General features: G+C 41.6%; 1 protein-coding gene across 1 annotated transcript in view; it reads right to left on the bottom strand.

Annotated features, from left to right (window-relative positions):
• The window catches only part of CDKL1 (cyclin dependent kinase like 1), a 68,981-nt gene that overhangs the window by 29,411 nt on the left and 12,045 nt on the right, over positions 1–27,525 (bottom strand). The window contains exon 3 of the mRNA XM_023726161.1: positions 11,847–11,968. Within this exon, the coding sequence (XP_023581929.1) occupies positions 11,847–11,968 (122 nt within the window). The remainder of the gene's footprint in view (positions 1–11,846; positions 11,969–27,525) is intronic.

Here is a 27,525-nt window from a genome sequence, read left to right on the forward strand (position 1 = left end):
TCCTGTTCTCTTCATTCTCCCTTGCTCCCGAAGGGATGAGACCAGTGGAGTATCTTCGATGGCTGCTCACAGGCTTTTAAGACCCCAGATGCTACTCACCAAGGTAGAATGTAGAACATTCACGGGTATTATTTTTTGTTTTATATTCCTGTCTAATCTTTGTCTGAAGAGTGGGCTTGGGGAATGGTTTCAGTTGCGGGTTAACAAAGCATCCAGGGGCCGTAGTTTCAGGGGTTCATCCAGTCTCTGTCAGACCGTTAAGTTTGGTCTTTTTACGTGAATTTGAGTTCTTCTCCACACTTTTCTCTCGTTCTGTCCAGGACTCTCTGCTGTTTTTCCTGTCAGGGTGGTCATTGGTGGTAGCCAGGCACCAACTAGATAGTTCTTCTGGTTTCAGACTGGTGGAGTTTCTGGTTTATGTGGTCCTTTAGTCTCTTGGGCTAATATACTCCTTGAGTCTCTGGTTTTCTTCATTCTTCTTTGCTCCAAGTGGGATGGCACCAATTGATGCATCTTAGATGGCCGCTCACAAGCTTTTAAGACCTCAGATGTCACTCACCAAAGTGGGATGCAGAACATTTTCTTAATAAACTTTGTTATGCCAATTTACCTAGATGTCCTCCAAAACTATGTTCCCCAGGCTCCAACCCCAGCTACTCTGTCCCTCAAAGTGTTTGACTGTGTCCAAGAAAATTCTTAGCTTTTGCTTTGGTCCAGTTATGCTGACTTCCCCTGCACTGTGTGTTGTCCTTCCTTTCACCTAAGATGATTCTTGTCTACTATCTAGTTAGTGATTTCCCTCCCTCTCCCTCCCCACCCTCATAACCACCAAAGAATGCTTTTTTCTGTGTTGAAACCTTTTCTTGAGTTCTTATAATAGTGGTCTCATACAATATTTGTCCTTTTGTGACTGACTGACTTCACTCAGCATAATGCCCTCCAGATTCATCCACGTTGTGAGATGTTTCACGGATTCATCATTGTTCTTTATCGCCACATAGTATTCCATTGTGTGTATATACCATAATTTGTTTATCCATCCGTTGATGGGCACCTAGGTTGTTGCCATCTTTTTGCTATTGTGAACAATGCTGCAATGAACATGGGTGTGCATATGTCTATTCGCGTGATGGATTTTATTTCTCTAGGATATATTCCAAAGAGTGGGATTGCTGGATTGTATAATATTTGTATTTCTAGCTTTTTAAGGAAGCACCAAATCATTTTTCCAAAGTGGTTGTACCACTTTGGTGCATAAGCAGTGCATAAGTGTTCCAGTCTCTCCACAACCGCTCCAACATTTATTATTTTGTGTTTTTTGGAATAGTGCCAGCCTTGTTGGGGTGAGATGGTATCTCATTGTATTTTTGATTTGCATTTCTCTAATGGCTAATGATCATGAGCATTTCCTCATGTGTCTGTTAGCTGCCAGAATGTCTTCCTTGGTGAAGCATCTTTTTATATCCTTTGCACATTTTTTAATTGGATTATTTGTCTTTTTGTTGTTGAGGTATTACAAGATTTTAGAGATTAGACTGTACTATCATTTTAACCAATTAGAGATTTTGTTGTTACGTTGTTAGGTGCCTTCCAGTCGTTCAGACTCACAGCAAACCCGTGCACAACAGAATGAAACACTGAATGGTCCTGTGCAACACTCACAATCATTGCTATGTTTGAGCCCATTGTTGCAGCCACCATGTCAATCCATCTCATTGAGGACCTTCCTCTTTTTCCCTAATCCTCTACTCTACCAAACATGATGTCCTTCTCCAGGGACTGTCCCTCCTGATAACATATCCAAAGTACGTGAGAGGACGTCTTCCCATCCTCCCTTCTAAGGAGCATTCTGGCTGTACTTCTTCCGTGACAGATTTGTTTGTTCTTCTGGCAGTCCCTCCTATATTCAGTATTCTTTGCCAACGCCATAATTCAAATGCATCAATTCTTTTTTGGTCTTCCTTGTTCATCACCCAGCTTTTGCACGCATATGAAGCAATTGAAAATACCATAGCTTGGGTCAGGCGCACCTTAGTCCTTAAAGTTACATCTTTGCTTTTTTACACTTTAAAGAGGTCTTTTGCGGCAGATTTGCCCAATGCAATATGTCATTTGATTCCTTGACTTCTGCTTCCATGGGCATTGATTATGGATCCAAGTAAAATGAAATCCTTGACAACTGCAATCTTTTCTCCATTTATCAAGAGATGTGCTCCACCAAAATAAGTAAGTAAATCCAGAAAGGGAGACCCAGAAGCAATGAATCCAACCATAAAGAAATGGAGAGGGAATTCCAAGGATGATAGCAAAGGAAGTCTCAGAATGATAGCTGGACAACAGGCCGAGAGTACAACAAGCCAGAGAGGAGGATGGGGTCTAAAGGCAGGGCATCACTACGAAAAAAGAATGGAACTGCTGGATTATCTCACATAATTATCTTTGTAGAAAAGTATATTGAGAGACTATTAAAAAGAGTGGGACAAAATAATAAATGCTGGAGAGGTTGTGGAGAGACTGGAATACTTATATACCAGTACAACTACTTTGGAAATCGATTTGGCGCTTCCTTAAAAAGCTAGAAATAGAAGTACCGTATGATCCAGCTATCCAGCTCCTTGGAATATATCCTAGAGAAACAAGAGCCGTCAGACGAATAGATATATGTACACCCATGTTCATTGCAGCACTGTTCACGATAGCAAAAAGATGGAAACAATGTAGGTGCCCATCAACGGAAGAATGGATAAACAAATAATGGTATATCCACACAATGGAATATTATGCAACAATAAAGAACAACGATGAAGCTGTGAAACATCGTATAACATGGTGGAAGCTGGAACTTATTATGCTGAGTGAATTTAGTCAGTCACAGAAGGACAAGTACTGTATAAGACCACTATTATAAGAACTCAAGAAAAGGTTTAAACACAGAAGAAAACACTCTTTGATGGTTACGAGGGTGGGGAGGGAGCGGGAGGGTTATTCACTAATTAAATAATAGATAAGAATTATCTTAGCTGAAGGGAAGGACAGCACACACTACAGGGGAAGTCAGCACAACTGGACTAAACCAAAGCTAAGAAGTTTCCTGAATACAATCAAACACTTTGAGGGACAGAGTAGCAGGGGTAGGGGTCTGGAGGCCATGCTTTCAGGGGACATCTAGGTCAACTGGCATAACAAAGCTTATTAAGAAAATGTTCTGCATCCTACTTTGGTGAGTGGCGTCTGGGGTCTTAAAAGCTTGCAAGCAGCCATCTAAGATACATCAATTGGTCCCAACCACTTCGACTAAACAAGAACGAAGAACACCAAAGACACAAGGAAAGTATTAGCCCAAGAGACAGAAAAGGCCACATAAATCAGAGACTTCATCAGCCTGAGACCAGAAGAACTAGATGGTGCCTGGCTACCACCAATGAACATCCTGACAGAGAGTCCCTGATGGAGCAGTAGAAGGATGGGGTGCAGAACTCAAATTCTAGTAAGAAGACCAGACTTAATAGTCTGACTGAGATTGGAGGTGCCCCGGAAAGCATGGCCCTTGGATGCTCTATCAGCCCAGAACTAAAACAATTTCCGAGGCCAACTCTTCAGACAGGGATTGGACTGGACTGTGGGACATAAAGTGATACTCGTGAAGAGTGTGCCTCTTAGTCAAGTAGATACAAGAGACCAAAGGAGCAGCTTCTGTCCAGAGATGAGATGGGAAGGCAGAGAGAGTTAGGAACTGGTTGAATGGTCATGGGGAATCGGGCGGAAGGGAGGAAAGTGCTGTCACAGAATGGGGTGAGCAATTAGGGTCTCATAACAATGTATGTAAAAAAAGTTTTGTATGGGAGACTAACTTGAAATGTAAACTTCATTTAATTACAACAATAAAAAAAAAGACTTAAAGAAAAAAGAATGGGAAAAATTAGCAATATTAAGATAGGCATCATAAAGGAAGTCATATTTTAGCTGCATCTGAAGGACAAGTAGGAAGTCGCTAGGCAGAGTAAAGAAGGTATAGCAATCCAGGCTGAGTAAGCAGTGTGTACCAAAGTCTAGAACGCAAATGATTTGGTGTCACTGGGTAATATTTTATGTCAAACTGGTGGGAAATGGGGCCATAAAGTGAGTGAAAGCTTATATTGAATGTTAGGAGTTTTCACCACACCTGTAAGCTTTGTGGAACCCTGGTGCCTCAGTGGTTAAGATCTACACCTGCTAACCAAAAGGTTGGCTGTTCAAATCCACCAGCTGCTACTTGGAAACCCTATGAGGAAGTTGTACTCTGTCCTATAGGGTCGCTGTGAGTCGGAGTCGACAGGAAGGTAGTGGGTTTGGGTTTGGTTTTGGTAAGCTTCGTGCATCTATTAAAGGATTTTATGTAAGGAAGTGGCACAAGCAGCTCTGTATTTTTTAAATTTGTGTTTAGAAATACATAGAAGCCCTGGACTAGTGGCCTGCAGGTGAAAAGAACTGGTGATCTGCTTCTGTAAAGACCACAGCCTAGGAAACCCTAAGGGGCAGTTGTACTCTTAGGGTCGCTATGAGTCTGAATCGACTTGACACCACATAACAATTTAGAACTACAATAAGTGATCACAGGACACTTGGGGTAAGTGTGCAAACCTAAGGAGGACCCAACCTGGCACTGGGCAGGGACAATACCTGCAGTAGCATTTTATTCTTTGTTGATACTATCTAACAGATCAAATATGAAACTAAAGGAAAAAGAAAGTCTTCTGACTCCTAGGGTACTGCATCACCAATTCATAGCACTATAAAGCTGGAAGGCCCCTTAAATCTTACCTAGTCCTATACTCTCATTTTTATAGGTGCGGACACCTGTAAGCAACTTACCCATCACACAGCTTACCCAAAGTGACTCACATTTACTGGGAATGTATGTACAAAGTTTTATTTTATACTATGATATCTCTAAATTAAAGGGGAAAAAAGAGTTTTTCTGTGAATTTCAAAATCTTTGGTTGACACAGTTTAAGGACATCTACTCCTTAATGATGACAAAAAAATTTTGAAATGGCATTTAAAATAGATTGGAGGATTGCCAAGTATTCAGTATAATGGAAAGTGACTTTTAAAAACAATTAAAGACAAATCCTTAAACTTCAGTATAAATGGATATGATCTGGCTAAGCATAAATCTTAATTTTCAGACTCACTCATTCAATAGTGTTCCTTAAGTAAATCTTATATTTGCCAAACCATGGCATTTTATCACTTCGAAATGATAACCACACACTTACCTATTAGCTTCTCCCTTCTCTACCCCACCCCATGTTAAAAAGCATATTCTATTTCTTGGAACAGATATAACATATTTTAGCCAGTGGAGTTTAAAAAAACCTGCTGTCAAAACCCTAGTCACCCACTGGCCTATCCTATTTTTGCACTCAGAATTATATTCCAAAAAGAGAACTGACTGCTACTAGTTTCAACCCTCACTGACCAGTGTTCCAAGTCATTCAAACTAACATGATTGATCAAACTCCATTCACCATCTCAGAGCACCATGTAGCCATGAGTAACTTACACTGATGAATTTAATTGAAGCGTCACTTGCAAGCTGTGAAAAGAGCAAATATCAACACACTAAATGTTTCCTCCCTTGAATACGTCCTTCCTCTGTATCAATGACTTTCTGAAGGGAGGTGTTGTCCTTTGGCTCTCTCTGACTGTGTATGTTAACATTCTGGAACATGAAAAGCCTGTGCCATGGTCAGTAACAAACCACAAGTCACTTTAATCCCATTTGCCAGGAGGCATGGCAGATCCTACATAACCACCACCACACAGAAAAGCAAGCCCTTGGCCAAGGCTTGAAGGAGGTGGAGGAAGAGACCCAGCTTCCAGCCACTGGAGTGCGAAAGTAAGCCAGGATATGGTGTCATTCTATGGCTCTGATCTAGAAGCCTCCTTCCCCAGGGCATTCTTCATATTGTTACCCGCCAAAGTTGGGATCCCAAGAACATAATAAAAGAAGAAAATGGGATATCCTTCTCCCCAGCTCGACTTTTCTAAATTCTCCCTCATCTTTCAATTCTCAAAGCCCACCTCCTCCGGGAAGCCTTCTTCGATTGGCCCATTTTATATATTTATATATTATAAGGGAATAATAGTTCCTTTCTCTGAACTTCACAGATATTTGTATTTTATGTAAAGTATCACCTTTTGCCTTGTTTTATTTCTGTGTCTTGTCTTAAAATATGTGACAATCTATTTTGTATTTTCTTCATCTCGGAATTACCTTACAAAGCTTTCTGCTCATCAGAAAAATGCCTAGTGGGTCAATTCATGATGATTATCGAAGCATGAACTAAAAATGAAGGGGAAGGTACTTTTGCACAGGGGAACCTTTTTAATATGGAAAAGTGACTGGAAAACTAGAAATCAGGGAGACAGAAGAAATACAACGTGAAAGAAACGCAGAAGTCAGGGCGAACATTCAAATGACTTTCTGATTACTGCAATATTACCCCAACAGCTCATCCTCCCTTGAAAATTTCATCAGGCTTTCTGAGAATTCCTGCCAAACCCTGTTTGCATGAGTATTGTCCTAGATTATCTAGGCAGTGTGACCCTAATTCTATCTTTCTGGGTAGTCACAGCGGCAATCCGGGTAAGGCAGACACACAGCATAGTTCTCTAAGTCAGAAAATGAGACATGGGATACTTACAAACACCAAAGTGGCTATCTATGGTGGAGGTTAAGGGGCCCTGCAGAAGCTTGGAAGCTATCCATTTGGAAAGTGTGTTGTATATCCTCTTTAGGTTGCCTGTTGAGTGATCCTATGAAACTATGTCCCCCAAATCTCCATTTCCATCCTTCTAGACAAGAGACACCTTAGCAGATGGTCTGACCAGAGCACCAGAAGGGTATCACATGATTCACGGTGTCACATGATTCATCGTGTATTCTCTTTCCTTCTTTTTCAGGTCATCCCCAAGAGGTTAATCTCTTAGCCTTCTTTTCCTTCTATCTGTCTTCTGTAGGGGAATGGTGAAAGTGCATGGGGCAGAGATCCCTAGGCATCTGGGGGGACTGATTTTAATCACTTACTTGAAGTTAAGTGCTGTCCCTCATATCTTATGTCTCCAAGTCCAAACAGAGCAAAATAGTAGCAATCCAATATAATCCTCCCAAGAGTCTGTATTTGGAAGAGACTATTTCCAAACTAACTATATTCTTATGGTTCTGTCTCCTCCTATCACAGTTCTTAGGTACCTTTTTCCTCCTCCCACCAAATCTTAATAACAACTGAATCATGCTAATCATACATACTTCTATTTTCCCACTCTTTCTCCTCATAGTTCATCTCAAATCATTTCTAGGATGCAGGTCTCTTAAGATCCCATCTCAAAGCCGTCTAATGGTTGCCTGTCACCCCTTGCAGCCAGTCTAAAATGGTCTCACCTCTTCTCTAACACCCTCTCTCTTATGTTTCCTCACATTCCCTTTTCCTTCTGCTTCTCCCTTTCCAAGCTCTTCCCCCAGTTCACACAATCTCAATTACAAGCCCCCTTGCCCAGGGCTCTATTTCTGAAGCACCCCACTTTAATTCATCGAAGATCTCCTGGCTTCTCCATAAAGGCTTCTCAGCTTTTGCCATAGACTAGATGAACCACAAGGAGTAGATAAATACTACTCAGATATATGTGTATATAAGCATAGAGTTTAAATATAATTTAACTTCTTTGATTTATGTGTAATCTATGTCTCTAGGACAGATCTAAATCTTGACATCTTAAAAGCTCTATTTGCATAAATGTAGGACAGATCATTTTAAAGATTCTTTTCCCTCACAGTACCTCTGGTAGCTCATAGGAGCTATCCTGTGTGTGCTCACAAATCAATCTAGCCTCTTGTTACTCAAAGTGTGATCTGAGGACCTGCAGCATGGAGATCACCTGGGAGCTTGTAGGATATGCAGACTCTCAGTCCCCACCCAAACCTCCTGATTCAGTCTTCATTTTAACAAGAGCCCAGGTGATTCCTAGGCCATTGGTCTGGCTCATTGCTCATGAGGCTCCCACGGGTTCCAGGCTAGGCCACTGCTTGGCACCAATGCCCTCTACCGCCACCCCAGTGAGCCTCTGATCCTGCTACTGTTCTAGTAACTGTTAGCCTTGGTGGGGGGGGGGGGGTTAAGGGGTGCAGGAAATCAAACTCCTACTTGGTCAGTGGTCCAAAATGCAACCATTAGGGCCCAGAATGCTGATTTAAACTTTCTCCTCCAAAGCAAGTAGGGGAAAGTTCCTTGCTATGTTTTCTCCTGGAAGGGTCCCACAGTAGGGTGGCCTGAACACCAGAGTGCTTCAGTTTAGGAAAATAGCTTTTTTGGTTATATTCATACAGCCTTTCTTCCTGTGCTGCAGACACACCACCACGGGGCTGTAATGACGAATCCACTTAAAAGCCACCATGCTGTACCTACAACCACTTCCCTCTCTGGTTCTTGATCCTGTTGCTGAGTTTGACCAGACCCTCCTTTCCCTTGGGGTGAAGTCTCTCCATGGGGCTCAGCTCTGTACAACCATTCCTCCCCCTTCAAACTTGTTACACATGGTGTGCTATGTCTAACTTCAATGATAGACAAAGATCAAGGTCTTTTTCAAGGACTTTCTCAGCAGTCCTGGCATAAATCACATGGTGAGAAGGGGAGAGGGAGAAGGCAGGTAAGGTATCATCTACTCTCTCACATGACAGACATACCTCACTTTCAGTTCCTCAATTCCCAAGATTAAAAAGAACCTATCACGCATATATGTTGTCAGAGTAATTTTTTTTAGAGGCAGGGAATCGGGACCATGTCTAATGTATTGTATGTGTGCTAGTAAAGAGCCAAACAGTAGAAATATCTGTCAGTTGGGCACCAGCCTGCCACCCTATTTCTTCCTCTGGTTTTAGCATGCCTCTGTTCAATAAATATGTTTACCAGAGGGCAAAAAAGAAAAGAGTCACGTTCACTCAGTCATTCAACTCAGGAGAGTCATAAACTCTAGCTACTCAGATTCTAGTAATTAAGGATCCTTCATTCAAAATTATGGCTCAGGTTAAAATGGAATTTAATTTAGCAAAAATTTCCTGTACATTTTTGTGAGAAACTGATACAAATCTCCAGTGCCTTTAAACATATATATATAAAGCACAAAACTAGGTGTCTTAGTTATCTCATGCTGATATAACAGAAATCCCTCAAGTGGATGGCTTTAACAAAGAGAAATTTATTCTCTCACCGTATAGGAGGCTAGAAGTCCGAACTCAGGATGTCAGCTCCAGGGGAAGGCTTTCTCTCTCTGTTGGCTCTGGGGGAAGGTCCTTGTCGTTAATCTTCCCCTGGTCTAGGAGCTTCTCAGGTGCAGGCACCCAGGGTCCAAAGGCTGTGCTCTGCTCCTGGCACTGCTTTCCTGATGGTATGAGGTCCCTCTGTCTCTCTACTAGCTTCTCTCTTTTATATCTCAAAAGAGATTGACTTAAAACCTAATCTTATAGATGAGTCCTGCCTCATTCACATAACTGCCTCTAATCCTGCCTCATTAACATCATAGAGGTAGGATTTACAACAATAGGGTAATCACATCAGATGACAAAATGGTGGACAATCACACAATACAGGGAATCATGGCCTAGCCAAGGTGACACACATTTTGGGGGGACACAATTCAATCTACATCACTAGGTAAACCACAAAGCTTTTTTATCTACATCATCATTTACAGCAGAAAAATCTACCATGGTAGTAAGGTAGTTATGTTTCTGCCCTTTGATAGAAACACAGTTACAAACCTAACACAAGTTTTTTAAAGTCAATGCTCTAAATCCAGAAGTGCCCCTGATGGATCCTCAGCTGAAACGTTGCTATAGGAACTAAGAGGGACTCAGGAGGGGTCTCTCCAGCTTCCTGAAGGAAGATGCCTCCGTGGACATAGTGGCTACTGAGAAAGTACTTTAAGAACTCAGTAAACATTTACTGAGTACAAAGATGAGTTATTCATGGTCCCTGCCCTCATTTATAGTCTAAAGGGAAAGTGAGATTCTAAAGAGATAAGTTCAATATAATTTGTTCAATGCTATGATGGAGGTTGTACACACTGTCCTGTGTTGTTAAGATAAAGATATAAAACACAAATCTGAAGAGAAGAGGGAACCACCTGAGACAAGAAAAGCTGTATTCCACTTGGTATGAGTGAATTTACTACCAGTTACTCTCTGAGAGGTACGGCTCAATAGATCCCTTTCCTGTAATAGTACCCCCACCCCTTTCCTTTGGGAATCATTCCTTCCCAGTCTGTGTGGTCTGGAGAGGCTGCCCTCCTCAGTTCTGCAGTCTGATTCTAGTCACAAAACCCCAAACCAAACCTGTTGCTGTTGAGTTGACTCTGACTCATGGCAACCTCATGTGTTACAGAGTAGAACCGCTCCATAGGATTTTCTTGGCTGTAATCTGGTGGTACAGTAGTTAAGAACTCGGCTGCTAACCAAAAACTCTGCAGTTTGAATCTACCAGCCGCTCCTTGGAAACCTTATGGGGGCAGTTCTACTCTGTCCCATATGGTCACTATGTTCCAGTTGACTCATTGGCAATGGGTTTTTCTTTTTTATTTTTTGCAATCTTTATGAAAGCAGATTGCCAGGTCATTTTTCATGGCACCACTGGGTGGGTTCAAACTGCCAACCTTTAGGTTAACAGCCAAGCACTTACCCATTTGTGCCACCTATGGACTATTACTCCAGCCACAGAGATGAGCAAATCTGGAACCTGATAATATTCTACTCTCTCAGTGACCCCAGGGATTGGCCCCATGGATAGTTGCATTACCTAAGCTGAGCCAGTAAGAATCTTTGCCTGGACTTTATATGTAGATGCTACATTCTTCTAGAATTTACTTTCTCCTAGAACTGCTCCATAGATTGATATAAGCCTAGAGTTGTCTGTGGCCATGCTTTCTACTTTGCATTTCTCCCTTCCTAACCCCTTCTGTCCCTCCAAACCTCACCATATAGGGAGGCTCATCTGCAGGATAGAATAAAGCCAACACAAGAAGAGTTGAGAGAGAGAGATGCCCTGCCCAAAGGTGCTCAGCTCAGGAGTGAGTGGGAGCCAAAATCCAGCCTGCATTCTGCTCATGCTGGTGAAGTACAACCCTCAACCAGAGGGAGGGGACCCCTTTTTCTTCAGACATATGCTCTGTCAGCTCACCAAGCCTTCTTCTAATTCACACAAAGGTGTTGCATGTGGTAGAGACATGTGACAAGAACAAGGAAGCCCCAGGAGTCACTCATATCCTTTCCAATTACAGCCACCAACATATTCTTTTTTTCACCTACACTTGCTTCAGTTGGCTTTTTGTCACTTGCAACCAAAGAAATTCTGACAAATACAGCAGACCAGACACCCAGGTTGCTTCAGATGAATCCTTGCATTTGTTTTACGCTTAAACTTCCTGTTAGCCATTGCCTTTGGACTCTTTCTTTCAATCTGCAAGTCCTTACGGTTCACTAGCCAGGCAAGGCGTAACTATTAGCTCTCCTTTTCTTTCTTAGAGTCTGAGATAGCTTCTACGCAGAGATAATACACTAATGAGATCAAGTTCAACCCAATAAAGCTGCTACTGGTTTCTTCATGAAAATGATTATTTATGAAATCATTCCCAACGTGTTTGGTAAATTGCTCTGCTGTCAATCCTGGAAGCAGAGGTGTGTAAAAACACTGACTGTTCTTGCCCAATATTAAAAAGGATCATGGCTAATTTTTCCTCACAAATTCTGGTTTCTATTTTGTTTCATTAGCTTTAAATTCCCTCCTGCAGAAAATAAGGGACTGATCACTCACCCTCTTTGGTATCTGTCCAGCTTATGGAGCACTGTGTGGTCACAGTACTCGAACACCAAGTGAAGCTTCCGTTTCCTCCTGAAGACCTCAAGGAGGTTGACAAGGTTAGGGTGCTTGAGTTGCTGAAAACACAAAAAGCAAGGTGCTAACTTTGAGTTGTAGAAGATCTACTTCCTCTAGTTTTGGTCCAGTGAAAACAAAGCTATTTGCTCTTTAGGAAGTTTAATTTCTTGGATTGAAGGGGGCTGTAAATGGTGTTATTTCACCTCTCTTTACAAACTGTTTTTACTAGCTTGTAAGTGAAAAATGATTATTTATAATCCAGGTGGTTGGTGAAGGCAAAGAGAGATATGAGAAGGCTGGGAAAGAAAAGAGAATAAAAAGGGTGGGTATTTTTAGTGAACACAAACTCATACTTCAAGGCTCAGATCAAATGTCCCTTCCTAAGGAGGTCACCCCTCAGTGGCATTAGGGTTGGTGTTACCCAGTGCGGTAGCTCATGGTGTCACCCTCTCCCATGGACCTCCTCCTGTACCAGACCATACAGAATCCTTAGTAATGTTTTTGTACTAATGTTACTTGTAAATCATAATTCCTGTATATCACTCCTTTTCCTTTAATTACTACTTCATTTTCAGAAAAGTGATTGATATAGGTTCACAAATACTAATTACCACAATACTGTAGCTAAATCACCAGAAATTTTGACAATATCAGCAACTATTAAAACACCAGCAACAATGAAAACAACAGCACGTGGTTGTAGCCTGTGCAGACGAAACCACATGATTGAAAGCATCATTGTTATTGGGTAATAAAGACAGCTCTGACCAGATGGCATTGGAAAGTACAAAAGTAAATTAGCATAGAGTTTTAGCCTTGTAGGTATATTGATATATGTAAGCTGGGCTTAACAAAAATGTTTTTGTTGCTATAACTATAGGAATATTTTTATAGACAGTCATTTTGGTGTCACCCCTCTGACAGTGTCACCCAGTGTGATCCACACCCCCGCATCCCCCTAGTGATGCCACTGTCGCCCCTGACCTCCCAGACTGATTCAGTGCCCGTTAATGCTCTCATTGCCCCCTGTATGTCTCCTTCAGAGCATCTATCACAATTCTTATTTAGTAGTCACTTGCCAATTGTTTAATATCTTTCACCTTCAATAGACTGTAAGAACCACAATGTCAGGGTCTGTGCTTTCTTGTTTACTCAAAATTATGTTGCTGTATCCGCAGCACAGGGCCTTATATATAACAGCCATTCAATAGATGTTTGTGAATGAATGAGTAAATCATGTTTCATAGGTTGATGAAACATTTTAAAATGGGAAAATGAAGGCTCTGCAATCTAATGTGCCTGAGGCGTGTGTCTAGAAAAAAGAGGCAGGAAGATATGTTGGCTTTGGCAAAGATAAATATTGTACACAGCTTCCTGGGCCCTCTGCACTTACTCTTATCAGAAATACTACAGCCAGGCACTGATCTCCTTTTCTGCAAAAGAAAGTATGAACTTTGTACTTAGGAAGACAAAAATCCACAGGAAAACACATCAATCATGGGTTCCCTTTCTGCAGTTTTCATTCTTGTTTCACTGATCAAACAGATCACCATTGGTATCTGCTTTATTTATCATTGCACTGTTTTTTAAATAATTTATTTTATTCATTTTTTGTTGAAAATATACACATTAGAATATACACTGATTCAACAATTTCTACATGTACAATTCAATAACATTGATTATACTCTTCATATTTGTAAAAATGGTATGTGGTCAGACCTCATCTAACTTCAGGAGGAGGAGAGAGAATTAGCATCATCAGCATCAGCCCAAAGCTGATCCCTATGAGGTAGAGGTCAGGCATACCTCCACTCTCCTATTTTTTAACAATTCTGACACCAGCTGTCCCTCCCATGTACCCTCCACTTCTCTGCTGGGTTTGATAATTCCTCTCTGCTGGGTTTGATAATTCATTGCAATCGCCACACAGAACTCATAGACCATACTCACCATTATGGGGTTTATTAGGTAAGTAACAGGTTACAATTAATGATCATCTTAGAGGTAACAGGAACAACTCAGGATACAGTTCTTCGATCAGGACAGCTTCTTCTCAGCTGTGCCCACAGGCAAGCCTTTCTCTTGGCCCTTAGCCCTTGGCCTGGCCTCTGCCCTGCTTGGCAAGTGTTAAAAGCTCTTCAGCGCCACCAATAAGTGCCCAGAGGCATCCCACTCTGCCAGCAAGCCTCCTGCCTGAAGGCTATCAGCTCTCTTGCTCCATGAGCTGGGATTCTCACTGTAGCCACCTCGCTCTGTGGGTCAGGAAGCCCACTACACCATCTTGTGATGGTCTCCTGGTTCCTGCCATCTCGTGCTGCTGCTACCTACAGTGTTATTTTTCTCTTTCCTGTGTATAGGAGGTCCTCAGTGCAGAGACCCTGGGTCCAAAGGACACACTCCACTCCTGGCTCTTCTTCTTGATGGTAGTGAGCTCCCCGCTCCAGCCTCTGGGATTGGCTCCCTTTAAGCCTAGTGGGATGGCAAAACTGACGAATCCCCTACAAGGGTTCCATACACCTTATCTGCATGGTCCCCCCCCCTCCCCCCCAACAAGGGTTCCATGCACCTTATAAGCACTAGTAAAAACTGTCCAATCCCCTTAGTGGGCCAAAAGAAACTTATTTGCATAGTTCCACCCCATCATTTTGTGGGAGTTATAAGACCATGGCTAGAAGGGTCATATAAAGTAATTCACTGCACTACAACATCGTCGCACTATTTTAACAGTTGATATATTGCTCCTCTTTTTCCAAATATTTTTTGATAGTTCCACCAGATAACTTTCCATAAGAATTTTACAATCAAGTACTGCTTTACAATATTAACTTTTTCCATCAACAAACAACATTGCCTTCCCATATTAAAAATTTTAGTAAAAGAAAGTACTTTTAACTCATAGAAGCCAGTTCAGATGAAAATATTCCTCGACAACTGTGAACAATTTTTCCATGTGGAAAAATAGAGACTGCTAGGTTTAAGCAGTAGTACAAAGCACATGAACTCTCTCATTTCACCAGAGGGCCACTCACAGGGTAGAGCTTGCTGTACTCTCCCAATGTCTCTCTCTTCCTCTTAGTAATGGAATCCCGTGGTTAGCTGTCACACAGCCCACCAGAATAAAGACCACATTTCCCACCTTCCCTCCAGCTAGCTGTAGCCTTGTGATTAAGTGTCCACCGTGGGAATTTAAATGGAGGTGTTATACACAACTACAGGAAGTGTTCTCAGAGAAAAGAGATACATCTTTTTCTTCCTTCTTCTTGATGGCTGGAATGCAGATGTAAGCAGCAATTCTGGAACAAGAGGAAGAAACCATGTCCTGGGGATGGTGGAGCATCAAGAGGGAGGAGCTGGGGCCTGGCACTGGGAAGGCTCCTAACTAACCAGCCTTGTACCACTACCTCCACAGTTTTCTTGCTGATGCCATTATTATTTTCACTTTTCTTTCATGTGAAGCCAAACTGGTAACTGATACATCCTGACTGGGAAGAGGCAAAAATGGTTAACTTGGGAGTGTTCACAGACTTCCTTCATCCCTCAGCCTGCCAAAGAGAATCCCATCATTGCCAGCCCAATTTCCCCTCGCTCCTTCTCCTAAAAAGAAAGAATTCTTTTTTGCTGGTTAGAGACTGAGTCAATACACTTAATAAAATCCTGAAGGCGTTGATGTGGAGGGGAAAGAAGGAGGAAGAAGAAAGGCTACAGGGCTGGAGATAAAGGAGGAGTGGACTCAGGGGTTTGACAAGAGCAGCTTCAAGGTGCAGGGTCTAAGATTTTAATAGGTGAGGCTGTATTTTATCTGAGTCCCCTCTAATGTCTTTGAAAGAAGTGACTAAAGAATAGAAATCTTTCTTAGTTAATTTTGACTATATGCTTAATTAATTTGAAGTGTGCTTCTTCAATAAGACAGTTTATCTCTTAGATAGCTCTGCCTGTACCTGCCTAGAAAAAGAGAAATAGCCAGTACTAAACTCACACACATATACACCAGGCTACTGCATACACAATGTGAATTCATCTGTGAAGGGCTGAAGAATGAAGGACAGAGAAGTTAAAGGACTTCCTGGGATAAGCAGAGCTGTTGAATCTGTTTATTACAGAAGACAGTGGGTCAAAGATTACTTCCAAGGTTAGGAGCATGTACAGCTAGAAGGAGGATGGAATTGCTGATGGAGTTTTCCGAGTTTGAGTGATGGGGAGGAAGGAAATCTAGACTTCCCATGTTTCTTTTTGGAGGACATAGAAGGGATGCAATCTCTGGACAGTCTCAAGTAAGAATCAAAAGTAAGCTGACTGTAGAGCCATGGTTCTCATGGTGGACTGCTTACAAAGATGGCTGTAATAACTCCTCCTGTCCCTGTGTATGCTCCAATGCAATTTGAATTTACAACTGATTGCATCAAAGGTAGAGTCATTTCCCCGCTCCCTGAATCTGGGCTGGTCTTGTGATTTGCTCTGACCAATGGAATGAGGCAGAAGCAATGTTGCCTGACTTCTGAGACTAGGCCTTAAGAAGTCTTGCAGCTTCCTCTTTTGCTCTCTTAGACCACTGCCCTGAGAACTTTGTGTCCTGAAGAAGCCCAGGATGAAATACCATGTGGACAGAGAGGCCCACTCTTGTAGCTGAGCCCAGCCAAAGCCAATCAACCAACTGACATGAGTGGGCCCAGGCAAGAGCAGTTGAAGAATCACCCAGCCAACTTGCAAAATTGTGAGAAATAATAAATCTTTGTTGTTTTAAGCTACTAAGTGCTGGGGATGTTTGTTATGCAGCATAGATAACTGATAGAATTCTCAACTTGTATTAAAATTACTAGGGGAGCTTTTGAAAAACACAGATAACCAGGTTCCATCCTCAGAGATCCTGAATTAGTCTTAGACAGGGGCCAAGGCATCTGTGCGCTTAATTTTTCCAAAACTTCCCAAGTAATTCTAATGTGAACTCAAAGATATTAATCACAGGCAGGCAGATATTCTGTATCAGTGATAAAAGGTAGAAGGAGACAAATCAAAGTTCTTGAATTACATGCTGTAGCACAGCTGTGATCAGCTGGGCAGCGAGAAGAGAAGCAACCAGCAAGGAAGATGCTAAAGGAAGACAAGTTGTGTTCTCATTTTCTTTGCAAAGTCTTTCTGTTATCTTTGAGATGTGAAATTCCTGCTCCAGACATTACACTTGATGAAACAAGCACAAAACACCTAAGATCCTCTAAAGCCCATTAGTCACATTCAGGCCTTAGAACAGAGGGCACTCCAACCTATAACCCCACATTCATGCTAGTGTGCCTGGAAATTTTTAGGCTGACCCAACATTTTCCAGACATAGGGATAGAACTGACTACTGTCTTTTGTTTTAATCTGTTTATTTTATTGTGTCTAGAAATATTGACTGCTGTCTTTAACCAGTGAATTGCATTGGCTGGAATGCCTCAAACAGAGAGCAAACAACCAAGTTAAAAGGGGTGCCAGGGAGCTTTACGACAGAATTAGGAGAAAGCAGAAGTTTTGTTTCAGGCTCGAAAAGTCACTGGCTTTAGGTTTTACTTTTCATTTTCACACCATTTGCTCCTTTGATAGGACACGATATTGAGGCCCAAACCTCAGATCTTAGACTCTTTTAATTTTCCATGTTCCATATCTAGCGCTCATTATCTCTTTTGGCAAAAGTACAAATGTATCAATTCTACCAAAACGAATCTCCTTGATGTTTTCTGGATGCCAAGACTAGCATCTCTAACTTGCCATGCTCCAGTGATCACCCCAGGGCACTTCTGCCCCCAATGAAACCCAAAGGTCCTCTAGATTTGGCCTCTTACCTCTCCAGCCTCATCTATTATAACTTCCTCCCAGACACACTGAATTTCTCTCACTTCCTTGAAGCCCACGCTCTCTCTCGTTTCAGGACTTTCACCCCATTCTCTGTCTGAAACACTCCCCACCCCTCCAGCTGTCATTTTCTCTGTCCCGCCTCCCCTGCCCCGACCCTGACACAGCTGGTATGAACTATAAGAGCTACAACTTTGGAACTCAAGCACAGGGTAACACTGTGGCCGGTAAGAAGCATGTCACAGCCATATCCATTGTACTGAGTGGACCAGTAAATATTATATGACACCCATCTTTCTCTGTTATCACACACTTGTTGAAAACCCAGATTCTAATTCCTGCACAACATTCTATTCAAGTAACATTTAGGTTCTTTCCAATTTGGGGCTATTTTAAATAAGGTTTTGATGAACAATTGACTAGCTGGTTGACCTGAACTTTGACTATTAGTTCACTTCTCTAGGACTCAGTTTGCCATCTGTAAAAGCAGGAAGCACAAGCAATGCTGTGACATACACAAAGCAAGTAGGACAGTGTCAGGCACATATTAAGCCCTCCATGAAGATTAACTGTTGAGATTGTTATCTTTGTGTTAATCTATTTTCATTTAGGATGATGATTTTATTTATTCATTTTACCAAACAATATTGATTTATTTTAATATGCATAAGGCACTGTGCTAGCCCTAAGGATACAGAGACAAATAAAGCAAACGTTGTCCCTACTCTCATGAACCTAGGAGGGGAGACAGATGTTGAACAAGTAATTACAGATATGACAAAAGCTATAAAAAGCAAGGTAGAGGAATGAGGAATGACACTTTAGGAAGTGACCATTGAGGTAAGACCTGAAGGTAGACTAAAATCAGCTGGGCACAGTCTAGAGCCTCAGAAATCTTGCTTTATGGCTCCAAATAGATATAGCCAAATTGCTTTCCAAAGGATTATACATATTTAGCCCTCTCCCAAGAGTATCAGAGTACCTTCTACCACAACATGGCCAGCTTTGAGGAAGATACAAACATTTAAGTTTTTGATGTATATTGTCAAATTGCTTCCTGTGAGGGCTTATAATACCTCCAGCAACATAGAAAGGTATCACAAACATGGTTTTTAAACCACTTGTTTCTCCTACCTTCCTCCATGGGATAACTTTCACATAATTACAAATACCAAATAAGTTCTTTCTCAACTTTTTTTCAGGATAATTTTAATTTAGAAAAATTGATCACCATGAAAACCAGAAACCAAACCATCTGTCATCCAGTCAATTCCAATTCATGGAGACCCCATGTGTGTCACAGTAGAACTGTGCTCTACAGGGTTTTCAATGGCTGATTTTTCAGAAGTAGATCTCTAGGTCTTTCTTCTGAGGGGCCTCTGGGTGGACTCTAACCTACAACCTTTCAGTTAGCAGCCATGCACATTAACCATTTGTACCACCCAAACCAAAACCTGTTGCCATCAAGTTGATTCCGACTCATAGCGACCTTACAGGACAGAGTAGAACTGCCCCATAGGGTTTCCAAGGAGCAGCTGGTCGATTTGAATTGCAGACCTTTGGGTTAGCAGCCAAGCTCTTAACCAGTAAGCTACCAGGGCTCCTTGGGACCTCTAAATCCTAATTAGAAGTTAAAAATTAAATTATAAATATGTTAAAATTATAAATTCTCTCTACGGTTGGCAGGATTCGGGGTGACCTGGAAACATTGCAGAGTAGCAGGTACCTGGTCTGGCATAACAACCCCATGAAGCCAGTCCCTGTCCTGGCTGTGCTCATCTGTTCAACAAATATCTGCAGAGTACCTACTCTGCATCAGGCACTGTTCTAGGCAGTAGAGACACATGGGTGAATAAGACAGAGGACTCCGTCAGCAGACAAAGAAGTGCTGTGAAGAAGTCCTCTGTATACAACAGATTAGCTACCTCAGAGAAACCGTTCCTGAGAAAATGACCTTGAGGTGAGTCATAGAGTGTGAGTGAGAACCTGACCAGACCAAGGGGAGGAGTGGTGGTGGAAGGACCGCAGCTGTCCAGGCAGACGGCTGGGAACTTAGGCCATTTAAGGAACTGAAGGCAATGTGGCTTGAAAGTCAAGCGTGTGGAACTGGCCAGTGAAACAGTCAGAAGGCATGTCCTGCAGACACTTGTGGGCCATACTAAGAAGTCTGCACGTAGAACATTCTCAGCATGGTCCCCAATAGGAAGTCACTGGAGGATTTTTAGCAAAATGTGATGCAATACGATTGGGTTTTAAAAGCCCCCTCTGGCTGCAAGGTAGAGAATGGTTTGGAGTAAAGCAAAAATGAACAGTGGAGACCAGTGAAGAGCATAATGCTGGTTTGGAGGAGAGTAGCTTGGCCCTGCAGTGGCAGGTTAGATGGCAAGACAGACACTGTTTCAAGATATATTTTGTTATTAGAAGACTCAGGACATAGTGATGGACTGGATGTGAGGGATAAGGGCATGGGGGCGGGTGTCAAGAATGACATAAAGGTATATATATACAAGTGGATGGTGGAGCTCCCACAGAGGGTGGAGCAGGTTCTGGGGGGAAGAGACTATTGTGTTTGGAACACTGAGTTGGAGGGGCCACTGAGATATCAAAGTGGAGTTGTCAGGTCAGCTGGAGTTGAGCTGAAGATAAAAGCTAGCATTAGTGTGTGTGTAACTGAAGCCATGGATAGATGAGACTGCCCAGGAAGAGCAAGAGTGAGAAGGTAAGAAGGCCTAAGAAGAGGCCCAAGGTATTGAGCACAGATGTTAGGTGGATAAGGAGGAAGCAGAGAAGTCAAAAGGGAAGGAGGTCCCCAGAGATAAGAAAGAAGAGAGCAGAACACTATGCCACAGGCATATCATGGAAGGAGGAAGTGGTCAGTGGTGTCAGACACTACTGAAAGGTCAAGTGGGAAGAGGCCAAGAGGCACACACCAGACTTCCCCAGGCCAGGGTCATAGTGACCTCGTTGGAAGCAGGGTCAGAACAGTGAGACCAGGAGCCAGACTGTATGGATTTGGCACCTCAAACCCCCTTACTCCTCTCTCTCTGTTGACTCCCCTGACCACAGGGGCAGAACACAGAGGGATAACTGGTTCTGAACCTAGTTTTGCAGTTGGTAGCCTGGAGATGTCAATACAGCACCAGTATCATAAATGTTCTGATTCACAAGGGTTTAGATGTTCCTACTTCAATACTGAACGGATTTCTTTAGGGATACAAAGGAATTAAATGAGAAGAACCAAACAACATGATGAATGAACTGTTTACAGGCTTACTCAACATGTTTATTACATCTTAATATACAGAATAGAAAAAATTACCACATATACTACAAAGATGTAGTTCAGGACTCATTTAATTATAATTCCTTCCTACTGTGGGTATATGAAGCCAAAGCCTCAGTCCTGGTCTTATTCCTCAGCGTTCTGTTTTGTGCTGGTCCAATCTTGAGGGTCTCAGTGGTCCTTGCCAGGCCAGTCAGCACCACCTTGCAGTTGTACTAGACTTAGAAGCATGGGCCTGATCAGGCTCAGATTCAGTTTCCCATATAAAGTTTCCAACTTTACTACTGTTATTTCATTTTGTGCTCCCTTTTACTTTCTGTGTTTTGAATATTGATGTTCCACATTATGAATGCTAAGTGAAGCATTTTCTCTGACATTAAGAAAGATCCATTTATGAAAATTGAACTTAACCTGTGTTCTAGTTGATTTCCTCTGAAGAGCTGAGAATGCACATATCCTTCTTGGGCAGCTTCCTCCGTCTTGTCATCAGCCCTGTGTCAATACCGGCCACCCATCTGTTATGATAAGCTCAGGCCCTACATCCTCTAAGGCCAACTGTTTGACCTGTTCAGCTCACAGCATTGAAAAATTCTGTATCAGTTGCCAAAACTTCAAAATCAGGAAATGTTACTTCTAAAGTCTAGTTACCGGGCTTCTCTTGAAATTGTTGGAGATCTAGCAATACTGGGCCTAGAGTGTCTGTGGCAGTAATGAGCTAGGGCTGAGAAGCAACAGTCCACTTTAGACGAGGCCGGCAGACTTTAGTTTACCACAGTGCCCACCACTCCTTTTTCCTCTCTGATACCAGTTGCCTTTTATCACCACTTTTGCATTATTGTTTTCCTTAGAGTTAAAAGTGCAATATTTAATGTACCATGTTTCTATCCAAAGTGGGGAAAACGTACAAGCAATTGAGACAACTGCATCTCAAGACAAGTAAGAAAAGTGTATTAATTTGTGGAAGTAAAGCGTTTCTCACACACCTGCCTGGCCCCTGTAGGTATTAGGTTTGTGACTTCTACTTTAGGAGTTCTCAGTGGTCACCTATTTCTAGACCGAACAGATCATTTCATCTGTGGTCCTTCCTATCCTTTAGATGTCAAGGATTCTCTGGCCTATGTTCTCTGCCGGGGAGAGGGGAATATTTATCCTGTGTCTGTGGTTTGAGAGAAAAAATAGACCATTTTTCTCAATGGTCATTTCCTGTTTTCCTTTCAAAAGCATTCTTCTACTACTACAACTGTGGTAGATAACAAAAGGACAGAGATTAAAGTTTAGAAAATGGGAACTCCTATTAAAATTAAGAACTCTTAACTGTGCTCATGCGGAACCTATACACAGATCAAGAGGCAGGTGTTCGAACAGAACAAGGCGATACTGCTTGGTTTAAAATCAGGAAAAGTGTGCGTCAGAGTTGTATCTTTTCACCGTACTTATTCAGTCTGTATGCCAAGCATATAATACGAGAAGCTGGACTATATGAAGAAGTATATGGCATCAGGATTGGAGGAAGACTCATTAACAACCTGTGATATGCAGATGATAAACAACCTGCTTGCTGAAAACGAAGAGGCCTTGAAGAACTTAACTGATGAAGATCAAAGACTACCGCCTTCAGTATGGATTACACCTCAACATAAAGAAAACAAAAATCCTCACAACTGGACCAATAAGCAACATCATAATAAATGGAGGAAATATTGAAGTTTTTAAGGATTTCATTTTACTTGGATCCACAATCATCGCCCATGGAAGCAGCAGTCAGGGAATCAAATGATGTATTGCACTGGGCAAATCTGCTGCAAAAGATCTCTTTAAAGTGTTGAAAAGCAAAGATGTCACTTTGAGGACTAAGGTGCACCTGTCTCAAGCCATGGTGTTTTCAACTGCCTCATATGCATGCGACAGCCGGACAATGAATAAGGAAGACTGAAGAATTGATGCATTTGAATTATGGTGTTGGCAAAGAATATTGAATATACCATGGACTGCCAGAAGAATGAACAAATCTGTATTGGAAAAAGTATAGCCAGAATACTCCTTAGAAATGAGGGTGGCAAGAGTTTGTCTCACCTACTTTGGACATATTATCATGAGGGACCAGTCCCTGGAGAAGAGATCATGCTTGGTAAAGTAGAAGGTCAGGGAAAAAGAGAAAGACCGTCTGCAAGACGGATTGACACACTGGCTGCACAATAGTCTCAAACATAGCACTGATTGTGAGGATGGTGCAGGACCGGGCAGTGCTTCATTCTGTTGTACGTAGGGTCACTATGAGTCAGAACCAACTTGATGGCACCTAACAACAACAACAACAAATATAACCAATACTATCCCAGTACAGTGATTTTTATAAGCCTTTAAAATTTTTGCACTTGACACTAGGTCTTAGTTACATAGACATCTTCACATGAATCCTTTTTATCAGTTAACGATCATCCAAAATGGATTAAAGTGAGGTCTCCACCTTTATCATAATTGATCATGGATATTTCCCAAGGATTCCCAGACCAGCATATTTTAATACTCTCAAGGGCTTGAGACTGAGCAATGTTTAGATTGTCTAAACTAAGAAGCAGAGAGAGAATAAAGTTTCATAGTTCTTGTCATTCTTCCTTCCCCCTAGGATGAATTCTCTCAACTACATCATGTAGCTCAATGTAAGGGATAATGGCAGCAGGACCCAGGTCTGCTTTTGACTCAGAAAAAAAGCTCTAAAGTTCATCTTAACCTCACTTAAGGACTTTAAAAGTACAGGTATGATCCTGATAAAAATGATACCACTGAAGAATTTATATTATAAAAAGGTTAGAGTTCTTCTAAAAATAATAAGTAGATGTAATGTAATACAGTTCCAATCAGATTTCAAAACAGATTTTTTCTGGGGGCAGGGGGTGGGGGACTAGATAGAATGACTTTAAAGTTCATATAGAACTATAAGGGAGCCTGGTGGTACAGTGGCTAAAGCACTTGGCTGCTAACCTAAAGGTCAGCAATTTGAACCTATCAACTACTCAGCAGAAGAAAGATGTGACAGTCTGCTTCCATAAATATTTACAGGCTGGGAAGTCCCATGGGGCAGTTCAACTCTGTCCTATAGGGTCAGTATGAGTCGGAATCAACTTGACGGCAATGGGTTTGGGTTTTTTAGAACTATAACTGTCTAAAAATAGCCAAGCGGGAGGGGGGCAGTGGGGCAACCTGCTTTATCAGATGGTAAAACTTTCAGTAAAGTTACTGTAATCATCATCATCATCATCATCACTATCAGTAGGCCTGCAGGCTGTTGATACAGAAGTAGACAAACAGAAGCAGTATGGAGTCTATAATTAGCTCCAAAGGAAATCAACATATGGCAAAGGTAGAATTCCAATGTAGTTGAAAAAAATGTGACTTTTTAAATAATTTAATAACTTTCCCAAAAGGGAAGTTAGAACCAGACTTACCACCTGATGTACAAGAATAAATTATAGATGTCTTAGTTATCTAGTGCTGCTATAACAGAAATACCACAAGTGGATGGTTTTAACAAAGAGAAGTTTATTTCCTTACAGTAAAGTAGGCTAAAAGTCCAAATTCAGGATGTCAGCTCCAGGGGAAGGCTTTCTCTCTCTCAGCCTTCTCATCAGTATTCCCCCAGACTAGGAGCTTCTCGGGGCAGGGACCTCGGTCCAAAGGACGCACTCTGCTCCTGGCACTGTTTTCTTGATGGTATGAGGTCCCCCAGCTCTCTGCTTGCTTGCCTTTCCTTTTATCTCTTGAGAGATAAAAGGTGGTGCAGGCCACACCCCAGGGAAACTCCCTTTACATTGGATCAGGGATATGACCTGGGTAAAGGTGGTATTACAATCCCACCCTAATCCTCTTTAACATAAATTTACAATCACAAAATGGAGGCCAACCACACAATTCTGGGAATCATGGCCCAGCCAAATTGATACACACATTTTTTGGGGGACATAATTCAAACCATGACAGTAGATATATTAAAATTTTAGATAGAAAATGTAAAGCAATATAAACATTAGGAAAAAAGTTAGGAGAACCTTTGCATGACCTTAGGATGGGAGAGAATATCCTGAAAAATGCAGAAGATCCAGAGCCAAAAAGGTAAGAGAGACAAGCTTGGTTACATAAAAACAAAATAAAGTTGGTATGGCAAAAGACACTATAAACAATGTCAAAAGACAGATAATTGGCTGAGAAATACTTGTTAAAGTTAAGATAAATAAAGGGTTAATTATAAGAAGACTTGTGTTAAGTCTTTATCAAAAAAGGACATCCAACAGAAAAATGGGCAAAAGATACACAGAAGAGGAAATATAAATGCGCAAGCGACACATGAAAAGATACTCAATTTCACGAGTATTAAGAGAAAGTCAAATTGGAGCAACAATGTGAAGTCACTTTTCTTCCTAATAGTCAAACATTCAAAGGATGGGTAGCATGTAGTGCTGACAAGGATATAGGAAAACGGGTCTTCTCACACATGGCTGGTTAGAGTGCAAACTGCTACAACTTTTGGGGAACATTATTAGCAATATTTATTAAATGTAAAATATACATACCACAATTAAAAAGGGGACAAAAGAAAAAAAGGGGTGCAAACCATGGAAGCTCCATAGACACATCCAAACTCCCTGAGGGACTGAATTGTTGGGTGGAGGGCTGTGGAGACCATGGTCTCCGAGAACATCTAGCTCAATTGGCATAACACAGTTTATAAAGACAATATTCTACATTCTACCTTGATGAGTAGCATCTGGGGTCTTAAAAGCCTGTGAGCAGCCATCTAAGACACTCCACTGGTCTCACCTCTTCCGGAGCAGGGAGAATGAAGAGAACAGAATACAAGGAAAAGATAAGTCCAAAGGACTAATAGACCACAACTACCAAGGCCTCCACCGGACTGAGTCCAGTACAGCTAGATGGTGCCGGCTACCACCACTGACTGCTCTGACCAGGATCACAACAGAGGGTTCTGGACACAGCTGGAGAAGGATGTAGAACAAAATTCTAACACACACAAAAAAGACCAGATTCACTGGCCTGAAAGAGACTGGAGAAACCCCGAGAGTACAGCCCCCAGACACCTTTTTAGCTCAGTGGTGAAGTCACTTCCGAGGTTCACCATTCAGCCAGGGATTGGACAGCCCCATAAAACAAAACGGGACTAATGAGGCACAGCAGTCCAGGGACAAGTACTAGAAGGCAGAAGGGGACAGGAAAGCTGGTGATAGGGAACCCAAGGTTGAGTAAGGACAATGTTGACATGTCGTGGGGTTGTTAACCAATGTCATAAAACAATATGTGTACTGACTGTTTAATGAGAAACTATTTGTTCTGTAAACCTTCACCAAAAGTACAATAAAAAAATAGAAAATATATTTTAAAAAAAAGAAAAAAGGGAGGGACAAAAGATCTGAACAGGTACCTCATCAAAGAAGATGTACAGATGGCAATAAGCATATGAAAAGATGCTCAATATCTTTTGTCATCGGGGAATTTCAAATTAGAACAAGGAGATACTACTACACACCTATTAGAATGGCTAATATCCAAAAACCCTGATAACACCAAATGCTGCTGAGGATGTGAAGCCACAGAACTCTCATTCATTGTTGGTAGGGATGCAAAATGGTGCAGCCACTTTGGAAGGGAGTCTGGCAGTTTCTTACAAAGCTAAACATAGTCTGACCATATGCTCCAGCAACTGTGCTCTCAGGTGTTAACCCAAATGGGTTGAAAATGTACACGTCCATTACTAGGTAATTAGTTAATAAATTACAGGACTTTATTCAAATGCAGCTGTTAAAAAGAATGAGACACATCTATCTTTTGACTTAGAAAAACATTCAAGATATATTTTTAAGTGTAAAAGGGAAATTACAGAACAGTATATATAACATGATAGCATTGGTATCTGATTTTAAAAGGAAATATATGCCCTTGTACAAGCACAGAAATCTGGAAGATACGTGACAAACTGTGACTTTTGGGGGGAAATAGAATTGGGGAGTGAAAAGCGACTTCCTTTTCACTTTACATTCTTCTATACCTTATAGACAGCCCTGGTGGGGCAGTGGTTAAGAGCTTGGCTGCTAACCAAAAGTTCAGCAGTTTGACTCCACCAGCTGCTCCTTGGAAATCCTATGCGGCAGTTCTACTCTGTCCGTCAGGGTCACTATGAGTCAGAATCGACTGGACAGCAATGGGTTTTTTTGGTAGCTTACAGACTTTTTTTTTTTACATGAACATATATTACTTTATCATACAAATGAATTAAAATAATTTGCATAAGTCCCTTCATTATATTGTAAAACCAAGATGAATATTTTAAGTTTAGTTTCAGAGAACTAGTTAAGAGGGGAAAAAAACCAAATTTTTATTATTTACAAAGCTATTTAGATTACTACTACGAACTCGGGCCTAGAGGAAAATATTCCTCACTCTGAGGAATCCTCCTGTGACACTCTCGTTCAGTAAAGGGAGGCTGCCTTGATC

Source organism: Trichechus manatus, unplaced genomic scaffold (genome assembly GCF_000243295.1).
Source record: "Trichechus manatus latirostris isolate Lorelei unplaced genomic scaffold, TriManLat1.0 scaffold00010, whole genome shotgun sequence".
Classification (NCBI taxonomy): domain Eukaryota; kingdom Metazoa; phylum Chordata; class Mammalia; order Sirenia; family Trichechidae; genus Trichechus; species Trichechus manatus.